Source organism: Odontesthes bonariensis, chromosome 21 (genome assembly GCF_027942865.1).
Source record: "Odontesthes bonariensis isolate fOdoBon6 chromosome 21, fOdoBon6.hap1, whole genome shotgun sequence".
In the NCBI taxonomy this organism is placed as follows: domain Eukaryota; kingdom Metazoa; phylum Chordata; class Actinopteri; order Atheriniformes; family Atherinopsidae; genus Odontesthes; species Odontesthes bonariensis.
The window spans coordinates 1,540,082-1,553,981 of record NC_134526.1 but is presented as its reverse complement, the minus strand read 5'-3'; the positions used below and the strand labels follow the sequence as shown (position 1 = coordinate 1,553,981).

General features: G+C 47.9%; 1 protein-coding gene across 1 annotated transcript in view; it reads left to right on the top strand.

Annotated features, from left to right (window-relative positions):
* The first annotated feature begins 5,996 nt into the window (after nt 1-5,996).
* The window catches only part of rapgefl1 (Rap guanine nucleotide exchange factor (GEF)-like 1), a 42,188-nt gene continuing 34,284 nt past the window's right edge, over nt 5,997-13,900 (top strand). The window contains exons 1-2 of the mRNA XM_075453292.1: nt 5,997-6,889; nt 10,566-10,834. Coding sequence (XP_075309407.1) covers nt 6,687-6,889; nt 10,566-10,834 — 472 coding nt within the window. The 5' untranslated portion in view covers nt 5,997-6,686. The remainder of the gene's footprint in view (nt 6,890-10,565; nt 10,835-13,900) is intronic.

Below are 13,900 nucleotides of genomic sequence, written 5' to 3'. Positions count from 1 at the left end.
CCACCGGAGGCGCCGCCCTCGGCCACCGGAGGCGCCGGCGCTGCCCTCGGCCACCGGAGGCGCCGGCGCTGCCCTCGGCCACCGGAGGCGCCGCTTCACTGCAGCAACTCAACACAATTATTCTGAAGTTTGGATGTGATTCAGCTGCTTCTTCGGCTCCAACATGAGACCTCCACATTATACAGAGCAGTAGAGTCAGGAAGGGGGCGTGTCCTACTGCTGGGGGCGTGTCCTACGGGTGTGGGCGGGGCCAGATTAGCATGGAGATGATCCACATCAACTGAACGAGGGTCTTTGTGGCAGATTTTTGGTTTTTAGGTGATTTAAAATCTGTTGAAGCGAGTTTTTAATTCGCTGGATGAAAATGTTTTATCTTTGCGTCATGCTGCTAATTAGCACTGAAATTAGCACAAAAAACTCCGTCATGGCGGCACGTTAAAGGTTCCCACGCAGCGTCTCCCAGGTCACTTTAAAGGAAAGATCCGTGCATTTTAAACAGGAAGTTATATTAATCTGTTGAATAGTTGAACAGCAAAATGATGAACAAAATGTTATGATCTGTTCAATTTATTCAAAATGTTGAACAGAATCTGCCGTTCAGCAGATGTTGGGGTCTGTGGGCGTTTTCGTGGCGTTAGCGTGATGTCATCAAAGCTCTTAGGGTGGCGTTCACTGTGGATTTCGTGGATCTGAATGGACACGATTAAAGATTAAAGCCTTTTTATAAACGAGATTTAAGCTGGGGGGGAACCCAAAGCTAAAGATTAGAATATAAGTTGGCTTCATGTTGATGGTCGTCATGGTCACGGTCGCCACGGCGGCGGCGGTTCCTGCTCCCGCCGTGATGAAACGTCCGGTGGTGGTTCGGTCGGGACGGTTTCAGCTAAAAAGTGAAGCTCATCCAGCTGCTAACATCTGTGCGCTTTATCTGAATGTTCATCCTCTCCGGTTCTGTGTTTTCCGTCCCGTTTCTCAGCTTTTCTTCTTGTTTTCGCTCGTCTTTTGTCCGTCTCTCACACATTCGTGCTGTTCGTTCTGACACAGCTCGCACCTGCTGTTTTTCTGCCGTTAGCATGAATATTCATGAGCTCTTATATAAACTGTAGGGCGGCCAATCAGGCGCCAGGTGGCCTCTTCCCCTCATGAATATTCAGCAGCAGCTCTGCACAAAGGCTCAGCTGCTGAAGAGCGTCCGGCTCCTTTAACCCTTTCTGCCACGCCGAGTCAAACCCACTTTAGTTCCTCCTGCAAACACAGGCGGAGGTGAAGGAAAGGAGGGAAAGGTGCAGGGAGGTGAAAACACTCCGATTGGCTGAGGAGCTCCATCATCAGCCAATCAGAAGGCGAGGGGCTTCATTTCACTTCCTGTTATGAAATCATCTCCAGCCGCCTCCTCTCCTGTAAAATCTTTCTCCAGGTCTGAACCAAAGCTCGGAGTCAGCGTTTGGAGATGAAAGCGTTCACTTTCCTGAGCTGAAAGACTGGAAAACGAGACGAACAGGAACGACCTCGGAGCCGTTTCGGCATCAGTTGTGATGAATTTATTGATGAGAAACCAGCAGAATCTTCCACTAAGTGTCTGAACACGTGTAAATGAATCATGAAAGTAGATAAATGATCAGATAAAAGCAGCAGAGTCGTTAGTTTAAAGCTGCTCGTCAGCAGAAATGAATAAATAACTGAGATGATTAAATTCTTTATTTAATGTCAGTTAACATCAAACCTGTAAATTTGGTGATGGTGACACAATATGGAGAAGAATCAGTGTTATTACAGTGATAATATTATCACCTTCAAATTTTACCATCAATAATACAGAGAAACCAACTTTTTTCCATTTTAACGGAGAATTTTCCTGTTGTGGTGTTTGCTGGATGGGTGGATGGTTATAACTTTATTAGGGCCGGGCAACGATTGAAATGTTTAATCTAACTAAAGCTGTTCCTGAGAATGCTTATGAGCTGAATGGGGATAGCTGACCGTGCTAAAAAAGCTGAAAATAGTTTAATTTTAGCAGTAAAAACTGTTGCTGAGGTATTGGTTGAAGGAATTTTGTGATTTTTGTGAACTACCAAACTTAACATTGGAGTTAGTCAGAGAATTTGAGAGGTTGATCTGGGTTCAAGGCTCATAGCTGAAATTCTGTAAATGTGAGCTCGTTAGTAGTTACATTGGCTGAAAGAGGACAATTATTCCTACATTTTAAGGTATAATTTGTTTATCTAAATTAAACTGTATGAATGTTAGAGGAATTTGTTTGAAACTCAACTGTGTGCTCATTCATAAAAATCAAGAAGGAGCAAAATGTTCATGTTTTTTAAACTGTCATATTTCAAAATTGGCTGAAGATTTGAAAAAGCTGAAACATTTTGGTAATAGCTGAATGTCCTGTGACCCATTTAAAGTTTGAATGGTGTCTCTGAAAGCATGCAGGAGTAGTTAGGTTGGAAAGAGGGAGATGATTTGGAAGAGCTGAAAGCAGTTTCCATTCATTTGAATGACGGGAAAATTTGAATAAAAGTTGAATATCTTAAAAAGTGTAAAAGTAAAAAAACGCCAAAAATGATAGCAGGAATCTGCTGAAAGAGCTGAACGTTTGATACCAAAATGATCACAATGAGAATGCCTTAAAGCATTCTCACAATTAATCTCATGATTTCCCTGATTAATCACGATTAATCGCATTTTTACGCAGAATCCAAAAATGAATCCAAAAGTAGCGTATAGCTTTTAGCATTTAGCTTTATTTTAAATGTGCTGCCATATGAATGAAAGTGCCATAACATTTGTTGTGCAAACACACTTTTAACATCAGCATCTTTCTGTAGTTTTTATGTAGAAGCCTCGCTCCACTGTCTGTTTCCTTGAATGACTTGCTGCTATCAGTTGTGTGTTTTGCCTTTAAGTGATATTTTAGACTGGAACTACTACGCTGAGAAGACAATTCAACTTGGCAGAGTTTACAGATGACTTTGGTTCTGTCGACTCCGCCGTCTGGAAGAACTTTAACATGAAAATGGCCGAGTAAAAGTTCCGTACCCTTCTCCATGTTTGGTGGATCCGCCGATTACTTTCTTTTCCTGTTCCACAGCAGCAGACTTTTACAAAATAAAAGCCTGTGAGCAGCAGACTTTTACAAAATAAAAGCCTGTGAGCAGCAGACTTTTACAAAATAAAAGCCTGTGAGCAACAGACTTTTACAAAATAAAAGCCTGTGAGCAGCAGACTTTTACAAAATAAAAGCCTGTGAGCAACAGACTTTTACAGAATAAAAGCCTGTGAGCAACAGACTTTTACAAAATAAAAGCATGTGAGCAGCAGACTTTTACAAAAATAAAAGCATGTGAGCAACATACTTTTACAAAATAAAAGCCTGTGAGCAACAGACTTTTACAAAATAAAAGCATGTGAGCAACAGACTTTTACAAAATAAAAGCCTGTGAGCAGCAGACTTTTACAAAATAAAATCCTGTGAGCGACAGACTTTTACAAAATAAAAGCCTGTGAGCAACAGACTTTTACAAAATAAAAGCCTGTGAGCAACAGACTTTTACAAAATAAAAGCATGTGAGCAACAGACTTTTACAAAATAAAAGCCTGTGAGCAACAGACTTTTACAAAATAAAAGCCTGTGAGCAGCAGACTTTTACAAAATAAAAGCATGTGAGCAACAGACTTTTACAAAATAAAAGCATGTGAGCAGCAGACTTTTACAAAATAAAAGCCTGTGAGCAGCAGACTTTTACAAAATAAAAGCATGTGAGCAGCAGACTTTTACAAAATAAAAGCATGTGAGCAACAGACTTTTACAAAATAAAAGCCTGTGAGCAACAGACTTTTACAAAATAAAAGCATGTGAGCAACAGACTTTTACAAAATAAAAGCCTGTGAGCAGCAGACTTTTACAAAATAAAAGCCTGTGAGCAGCAGACTTTTACAAAATAAAAGCATGTGAGCAACAGACTTTTACAAAATAAAAGCATGTGAGCAGCAGACTTTTACAAAATAAAAGCATGTGAGCAACAGACTTTTACAAAATAAAAGCATGTGAGCAACAGACTTTTACAAAATAAAAGCCTGTGAGCAACAGACTTTTACAAAATAAAAGCATGTGAGCAACAGACTTTTACAAAATAAAAGCCTGTGAGCAGCAGACTTTTACAAAATAAAAGCATGTGAGCAACAGACTTTTACAAAATAAAAGCATGTGAGCAGCAGACTTTTACAAAATAAAAGCCTGTGAGCAGCAGACTTTTACAAAATAAAAGCATGTGAGCAGCAGACTTTTACAAAATAAAAGCCTGTGAGCAGCAGACTTTTACAGAATAAAATAAATAATAAAACGGGGGGTCCGTGGCGTAGTGGGTTGAGCAGGCGCCCCATGTACAGAGGCTATAGTCCTCGCTGCAGCTGGTTCCTGTGCTGCGTGTTGTTCCCCCTCTCTCTGCCCCCTGCTTCCTGTCTCTCTGAACTTTCCTATCCATTAAAGGCACAAAAGCCTCCAAAAAATAATTAATTAATTAATTAAAAACCTGAGTTAATGCGCGATAATAACGAGTTAACTCGCCCAGCCCTAAACTTTATATATATTTCTCTGGTCTGGAGTGGCTAACTAGTCCAAACCTTCAGGAGAATGAAGCAGGGACTTCAGGTGGAGAGTAGCTCTTTATTTCTCCATGAGCTCCTCATAGGCCCACTGCTGTGCAAAGACATCCACGTTTCCTGTGACTGTGTAAGCAAAACTCCAGCTTCAATTCGGCTTTCACGTTGTACCTCCACAGAGTCACAGTGTCAAGGGTCGGCCCTCCCTGCAGTCTGTCCCTACGAGTCAGGCATACTGACATTTACACCAATTAAAAAATTTTGGAGTTGACACTTTTATTTTTCCGTCTTGCTATACCTAACTCCGCTAATGAAGACAGGCGCAGTAAAAATAACACCAAACAGACTAAAATTGCAGTTTGATAGACACATCAGTATCCAATCATTGTGAACGGTCCGTTCAGTATGATTGGATTCTGTTTTTCCTGGATTGTACGTTCTAGAGGCCACTAAAACTTTTCATATTTGTGTCAAAACTTTTAATTAATTGGTTGCAATGGGGGTGTGAAGAGTATTTCAAGCAATATGTAAAAAAATGTTCCAGAAAAAGATCCCCTACCCCACCTTTAACTTAAGAGAATTAAAAACAGAGCAGCATCCAGCCCCAGGCCGTTAACACGCCTGAGTATGCAGCTGGCCACGTCCCTCCACACCAGATCCTCCGGAGCCTGAAGGTGGCGGTCCTGCCGGCCAGGTGGACCAGGCCCTGCCCCCCCCCCGGCCCCCCTCATCTCTGGATAAAAACAACACAGACTGAGGTACCCAGTGAAATGTATTTTTATTTGTTTTTACTTCTTCTTCTCTTTATTTATTACCTGCTGTAAAGCACTTTGGTGCATCGTAAGGATCGTCTGTGAAGGGCTGTAGAAATAAAGTAGCTTTATATTTATATAACTGAATATTAACTTTGGACCCCTAAGGGAGCAGGAGGTCCTGTTCTTTAGGAGAGGGGGGGGGGGGGAGAGATGTTCCCCATCGCAGCAGCAGAAGCAGACTGGATCTAAGTGGTCCTGGGTGTAAGATGGGGGGGGGGGCTGCCACCTGTCCTGGTTTCAGGTGATGGAGGTGTCAGGTTCAGCAGCAGCAGGATCAGCTTACAGCACGCGGATCAATGCGGGGTCACGTGACCTGATTGGAAATCAATGTTCAGATGCTGGTCACCTCTGAAGTCTCCAAACTTCTTCCTGTCCACAATCAGCCCGCGCGTGTGAGCGCGTGTGTTTTTCTCGTGCGTGATGAAGGAGTCGGAGGTCTTCCTCTGAAATCTCGCGGTGTTTTGAGTCTCCTCGTGAACATTACGGCTCGTTGTCGTCAGGGATATTTCCATTTCCATCAATTTTACACCCCTGCAAGTACATGTGCCTGCGCGCGCCCTGAAATGCCCGTGTGTCGGGAGCGCGCAAACTGCAGCAGATCCGTGCGGGGAGGGCGGGGAGCGTGCGTGCGCCCAGTCACTTCATCCCACTAATTTAGCAGAAAGGAGGGAGGCGGTGCGCGCTGATCCGGGGAGCGAGAGGCTGAAGGACCGTCGGAACCTCCGCAGTGTCCGACCTGAGAGCTCCGAGCCGAGCCGAGCCGAGCCGAGCCGAGCCGAACCGAGCCGAAACCTACTGCACCCGAACACCGCGGCCGGGCAGGTTCTCCACCCCAGGTGTGTGAGCAGGAAGAGCCGTCGAGCCGCCGCTGATCCGCCGGGACCTCACGGAGCTGCGGCCCCCGGAGCAGAGCAGCGCGCTGCGGGCTCCTCGGTCGTGTTTTTTCGGCCACGCCAGCGCGCACTCGGTGCCGGAGCTCCGCGCTTCCGCAGCGGGGGAGGAGCGGCCCGCAGCCGGGTTGGGGGGAGAGTCTGACAGCCGAGCAGAGGACTCTGCGCCGCCCACAGCTCCACCGGCTCCACCGGCTCCACCGATGGGTTAGGACCGGGCTGTTCTCTCACAGCAGCCGCTCACACCTGCGCGCACCTGCAGCCCGACCCGCGGGGGCTGGATGATGTAGCTGCCCCCACCAGCTCCCCGTAGAAGCAGCGCCTCCACCCAGCAGTGCACCACCGCCTCCACCCTGCACCCACCCAGCAGCGCCCCACCATGCCGGCAGGGATGAAGCCGCTGGAGAAGTTCCTGAAGAAGCAGACCACCGCGCTGACCCGGGCCGGGGGGTTCGTCGGCGGGGTGGCGGAGAAGAGCGGCGGGGGCACCGGGGCGTCCCGCCGCAGGGCCAGCCTGTCCCGGGTCGTTCCTTTCTTCAGGGAGACGTCGCCGGAGAGCGGCCATGCCCGGGAGGTGTTCAGGTGAGTGAGGCCGGAGGCCCCGGGGGGCCCCGGGGGGCCACGGGGGGCCAGAGCCCTAAAAAGGGAAAGTTCCCTGGCTGACCTGCATGCAGCAGAGACCCTGCAGGTGTGCGGCGCGCGGGGCTCAGTTAGTTTTCTGATTAAAGATAAGTGTGATCCACGGGGGGATTAAAGCTGAGGTGTTCATGGCTGAGCTCAGATTATTCCCCTCTCTCTCTGACTGGATTATAAAGCCTCCTGTGGGTTCCAGGCTTCCTCTGCTGGCTGCTCTGCGGTAAAATCCCAGATACATTTCAGATGGATTTGGGTCAAACGGATCCAATTAATTCCGTTGGATTGCTGATTTCTGAATGTATTCACCGACCTGCTCCCAGCATCACATGTTTCTGTCAGCTGCTGATCCAGCAGAGGGAACTGTTCAGGCCTCAGGAACTGTTCAGGCCCCAGGAACTGTTTCAGGCCTCATGAACTGTTCAGGCCTCAGGAACTGTTCAGGCCTCAGGAACTGTTCAGGTCTCAGGAACTGTTCAGGCCTCAGGAACTGTTCAGGCCTCAGGAACTGTTCAGGCCCCAGGAACTGTTTCAGGCCCCAGGAACTGTTTCAGGCCTCATGAACTGTTCAGGCCTCAGGAACTGTTCAGGTCTCAGGAACTGTTTCAGGCCTCATGAACTGTTCAGGCCTCATGAACTGTTCAGGCCTCATGAACTGTTCAGGCCTCAGGAACTGTTCAGGCCCCAGGAACTGTTTCAGGCCTCATGAACTGTTCAGGCCTCATGAACTGTTCAGGCCCCAGGAACTGTTTCAGGCCCCAGGAACTGTTTCAGGCCTCATGAACTGTTCAGGTCTCAGGAACTGTTCAGGCCCCAGGAACTGTTCAGGCCTCAGGAACTGTTCAGGCCCCAGGAACTGTTTCAGGCCTCATGAACTGTTCAGGTCTCAGGAACTGTTCAGGCCCCTGGAACTGTTCAGGCCCCTGGAACTGTTCAGACCTTAGGAACTGTTCGGGCCTCAGGAACTGTTCAGGCCCCTGGAACTGTTCCTGTGTTTGGTTCAGGCCTCAGGAACTGTTCAGGCCCCTGGAACTGTTCCTGTGTTTGGTTCAGGCCTCAGGAACTGTTCAGGCCCCTGGAACTGTTCAGGCCCCTGGAACTGTTCAGGCCCCTGGAACTGTTCAGACCTTAGGAACTGTTCGGGCCTCAGGAACTGTTCAGGCCCCTGGAACTGTTCCTGTGTTTGGTTCAGGCCTCAGGAACTGTTCAGTCCCCTGGAACTGTTCCTGTGTTTGGTTCAGGCCTCAGGAACTGTTCAGGTCTCAGGAACTGTTCGGGCCTCAGGAACTGTTCCACAAAGAGGGGCCTGATAACTGAAGGCTCTGCCTCCCAAACTGGCAGCTGGCAGTTGCCGAGGTGGTCAGAAAACTCTTCGGTGGCCAGGCCCCGGGGGTGGATGAGGACTGGCAGATCGGGGTGGTGGTCCCCCTCTTTAAAAAGGGGGACCGGAGGGTGTGTTCCAACTATAGGGGGATCCCACTCCTCAGCCTCCCTGGTAAGGTCTATTCGGGGGTTCTGGAGAGGAGGATCCGCCGGATAGTCGAATCTCGGATTCAGGAGGTGCAGTGTGGTTTTCGTCCTGGCCGGATCCTGGAGGGAGCATGGGAGTTCGCCCAACTGGTCTACATGTGTTTTGTGGACTTGGAGAAGGCGTTCGACCGTGTCCCTCGGGGACTCTTGGGGGGGGTGCTCAGGGAGTATGGAGTGCCGGACTCCCTGATACAGGCTGTCCGGTCTCTGTATGGCCGGTGTCAGAGTTTGGTCTACATTGCCGGCAGTAAGTCGGACATGTTTCCTGTGAGGGTTGGACTCCGTCAGGGCTGCCCTTTGTCACCGATTCTGTTCATAATTTTTATGGACAGAATTTCTAGGCGCAGCCAGGGCGTTGAGGGGGTCCGGTTTGGCGACCTCAGAATCGGGTCTCTGCTGTGAGCCGTGACCTTAAGCTCTCACTGGAGCGGTTCACAGCCGAGTGTGAAGCGGCTGGGATGAGAATCAGCACCTCCAAATCTGAGACCATGGTCTTCGGCCGGAAAAGGGTGGAATGCCCTCTTCGGGTCGGGAATGAGATCCTTCCCCAAGTGGAGGAGTTCAAGTATCTCGGGGTCTTGTTCACGAGTGAGGGACGAATGGAGCAGGAGATTGACAGACGGATCGGTGCGGCGTCTGCAGTGATGCGGGCTCTGCACCGGCCCGTCGTGGTGAAGAAGGAGCTGAGCCAGAAGGCCAAGCTCTCGATTTACCGGTCAGTCTATGTTCCTACCCTCACCTATGGTCACGAGCTGTGGGTAGTGACCGAAAGAACGAGTTCCTACCCTCACCTATGGCCATGAGCTGTGGGTAGTGACCGAAAGAACTAGATCCTACCCTCACCTATGGTCACGAGCTGTGGGTAGTGACCGAAAGAACTAGATCCTACCCTCACCTATGGTCACGAGCTGTGGGTAGGGACCGAAAGAATGAGATCCTACCCTCACCTATGGTCACGAGCTGTGGGTAGTGACCGAAAGAACGAGATCCTACCCTCACCTATGGTCACGAGCTGTGGGTAGGGACCGAAAGAACTAGATCCTACCCTCACCTATGGTCACGAGCTGTGGGTAGGGACCGAAAGAACGAGATCCTACCCTCACCTATGGCCACGAGCTGTGGGTAGTGACCGAAAGAACGAGATCCTACCCTCACCTATGGTCACGAGCTGTGGGTAGTGACCGAAAGAACTAGATCCTACCCTCACCTATGGTCACGAGCTGTGGGTAGGGACCGAAAGAACGAGATCCTACCCTCACCTATGGTCACGAGCTGTGGGTAGGGACCGAAAGAACGAGATCCTACCCTCACCTATGGCCACGAGCTGTGGGTAGTGACCGAAAGAACTAGATCCTACCCTCACCTGTGGTCACGAGCTGTGGGTAGGGACCGAAAGAACGAGATCGCGAATACAAGCGGCCGAAATGAGTTTCCTCCGCAGGGTGTCTGGGTGAGAAGCTCGGTAGGGTTTGAAGTTTGTTCCTCAGCAATAATTTAATCTGCTTAACACATTTATTCTTGTTTTCTACCTTCATCTATCCTGAATCTTCTTCTCTTCTCTAACAGGTTCATCTTAGTTTGGATGAGCCTCAATTTCTTAAATTCTTCACTGACCAGCATCCACAACCACTGACTCCTCCCCTTTCTTCTTCTTCTTCTACTTCACCCAGTGGCTGTGTTCGAAACCGCCTACTACATACTACATACTGCATACTACATACTCATCGATCAGACAGTATGCAAAGCGTTTACCCACAATGCATTTCGCTCCTGCCCGAGCCGAAATCAGCCGGCCTGAAGCTGATTTCCCTTAAGCTCTAAACTCTGTAAACTTTAGCAACATTTGAAACATTTTCAGGAGAGAAAGTAGTCGTTTAGATCCCCAACGTGTTGAAAACCTGACAAAATACCGGCTATTTACAATTTTGTTCCCACAAATTCGGCGCTGACTCCTCCCCTTTCTACTTCAGCCACTGACTCCTCCCCTTTCTACTTCAGCCACTGACTCCTCCCCTCCTCACACGTTCTGATGGTTCTGGAAACGTTTCCTCACATCGACCACTGAAATGAAACTCTGACCTTTGACCCCCTGCAGCCCCGACAGCGAGGACCCCCCCTCCTGGCCTCCGGCCGCCGGGACGGGTCTGGTGTCGGCGCCCAGCACCGCCAACAGCTCCGGTTCTGGTTCCGGTTCCGGAGGAGGTGACGTCCGCAGCCCGTCTCTGTCCAGCGACGAGCAGAGCTCCGAGGCCAGCCTGATCACGGAGAGCGGCGGCGGGACGCCCCACCACCCCGACACCCCCGACAACCTGGCGCTCGCCGTGCTGGACAGCGTGGCGGGAAAGCGCCTGGGACACTGCACAGGTGAGAGTCCAGACCCAGCTGTGTGGGCACCTAAAGTATTGGGACACGGCGTCTGTTGGCAGAAGGGGCTGAACCTGCCGTGGTGTCCACAGACTTATGAAACTTTCTGTGTGTCGGCCAAACGGACCGAAGAAAACGCTCAGAATAATTCTGTTAGCGGCTGCTACAGGAGGAGACTCGGTTCTGGTTCTGGTTCTGGTTCTAGTTCTGGTCCAGGTTCTGGTTCTGGTTCAGGTTCTGGTTCAGGTTCTTGTCCAGGTTGAGGTTCTGGTTCTGGTCCACAGCTACCAGCTGCAGCCTCAGCTGTGTGTTTGAGACCCAGAAGGTTACATAATCACCGCCGCCGTCTCAGAAATGCAGCCTGCTTATTACAGCTGGTGCGTGCATGTGTGTATGTGCATGAGCGTGTGCATGTGAGCGTGCATGTGAGTGTGTGTGTGTTGGAAGCCTTGAGCATTTTGCTGTTTACGTAAGTATGCAGAATAACTCCTTAAATTGAAGCACAGATTCATATTTATTCAGCGTTTTTCTACATTAAAGAATGTTTTCTGACTCGTTTGATGTCCTGAAACTTTGGTTCCTCTCAGAGTGAAATGAAGGCAGGACCCGCGGGTTCGGTGCGAGGCCTCATTTAAACGCAGTTTGTGTGTTTTCTGCATCGCTGACGTCAGCAGCTGATGTTCTGATGTCTCTAACGGAAGCGTTAGCGGAGCGAGGAGCTGGCCGGGTGTCTGATGCAGCGTCTCTGTTAATCAGCTGTTAATCGGCTGTTAATCGGCTGTTAATCAGCTGTTAATCGGCTGTTAATCGGCTGTTAATCAGCTGTTAATCGGCTGTTAATAGTTCGTCTCTGAGAAGCTGCAGAACCATGAAGGTTCTGGCTTCCTCCTCCGAGCACAAACTACTCGTTTGGTCTCATGAATTAATCGGCTCAAAGATTTATCTCACTCTAGAGCTCCTCTCCATCACAGAAAATAAACTGATATATCTAATATACGTGTGGGAGCTATTTGTAAAGTTAGTTTTTTGGTTCTTGTTGTAAATTGAATTAGCTAATTAGGAGTAACTTTATTTGATTAATTTCAGTGCTTTATTTAGATGAGATTTTTTTGCTAATATTCTTTGTTAGTTATTTAGGATATTTTTGGTAATTGGGTCACACTGGGCACCTGGAGTCCCAGCATGCACCTGGGTGGGCCGATGGTTTGTTACCAGGGAAAATGAGAGAGCAGCAGGTGTTCTTTGTTCTTTTGTTTGTTTTATTGTTTGGAAATAAATCATCAGAAAACGCAAGAATTCATTTTTGGACATTCATCTTCTTTTGCCTGCGTTAAACCACATCCCCCATGATGCATCAGTGGCCTTCTGATTCTGTTTGGTTTAAGTTTAATTTGTTTTTTTATGGACAAATGGCCACTACAGTGCTTATAGAATTAATGTGAGCTCATTATGACGGGAACCTGTAGATTCCACCTTCTACGAACACGACTCTGAAACAGTCAACGCAGGCGTTTTTAGGGCATTTTATTTGCCCCGAGCAGCTGTTTTCCTGCTCTTAAAGCCCGTCCAAAGGTCCAAAGGTCTGCGATTAGTGGAGGTTTGTTCTGGGAGCAGATTAGTTCTGTTTGTGCCGCAGCTTAATGCAGTTTGTTTCAGAGAGGTCGATCCTTCTCTTCAGATTAGATTAAAAAGTAAAGCTGCCTTCGGATCCGGGAGGTCGACCTTCAATCTGTTGCTGTGTTTCTGGGTCGCGTCCGGACCGCCGACACCGAAGGGAACCGGGTTCTGAAGAGTCCTCAAACAACCAGGAAGTGAGACGAGCTCTGAGGTTTTACTGATGGAGCTCACAGAGTTCTGGGCTCTGAAACCACATCAGTGTGAGAGCTTCTAACATCTGAACCGGCTCTTCTTCGTGGTCAAAAAGGCATCGTTTTTAAAAACTGGATCTTGTGCCGAAGAAAGAGGAAGATGCGAACATCAAGTTAAATCCAGGCTTTTATTTTGTAAAAGTCTGTCGCTCACAGGCTTTTATTTTGTAAAAGTCTGTCGCTCACAGGCTTTTATTTTGTAAAAGTCTGTCGCTCACAGGCTTTTATTTTGTAAAAGTCTGCTGCTCACAGGCTTTTATTCTGTAAAAGTCTGCTGCTCACAGGCTTTTATTCTGTAAAAGTCTGCTGCTGTCTGCTGTGGAACAGGAAAAGAAAGTAATCGGCGGATCCACCAAACATGGAGAAGGGTACGGAACTTTTACTCGGCCATTTTCATTTTAAAGTTCTTCCAGACGGCGGAGTCGACAGAACCAAAGTCATCTGTAAACACTGCCAAGTTGAATTGTCTTCTCAGCGTAGTAGTTCCAGTCTAAAATATCACTTAAAGGCAAAACACACAACTGATAGCAGCAAGTCATTCAAGGAAACAGACAGTGGAGCGAGGCTTCTACATAAAAACTACAGAAAGATGCTGATGTTAAAAGTGTGTTTGCACAACAAATGTTATGGCACTTTCATTCATATGGCAGCACATTTAAAATAAAGCTAAATGCTAAAAGCTATACACTACTTTTGGATTCATTTTTGGATTCTGCGTACAAATGCGATTAATCGCGATTAATCAGGGAAATCATGTGATTAATTAGATTAAACATTTTAATCGTTGCCCAGCCCGACAAAATACACATTTTTACACTTCTACAGCCGTTCCTGTCCACTCTATTTCATGAAAATATGATAAAAAATTAACATTTTTAATTTGAAAGTACTTCATTGATATTCCAGCGAGTTTCTTTTCATGCTTTACGGTTAAAACCCGTCAGAGTTCGTCTGAAACGAGCCGTTTTAGTGTCCGTCTCCCTAAAGGCCCGCTGGCTTCAGACAAAGCTGATTTATTTCCACATCTCACTGACGTTATTTCAGCCAAACGATCCGAATTCGATTGTTTAATTTTTTTTTGGGGGGGGGGGTGATTGATCTTGAGCTTCACTGTGAACAAATAAACGAGCTTCCAGACAGTTTGTTTTGATGAAAATTGATGAAATGTGACCCTTTGAGGAGCTGTTTACCCCCTCGT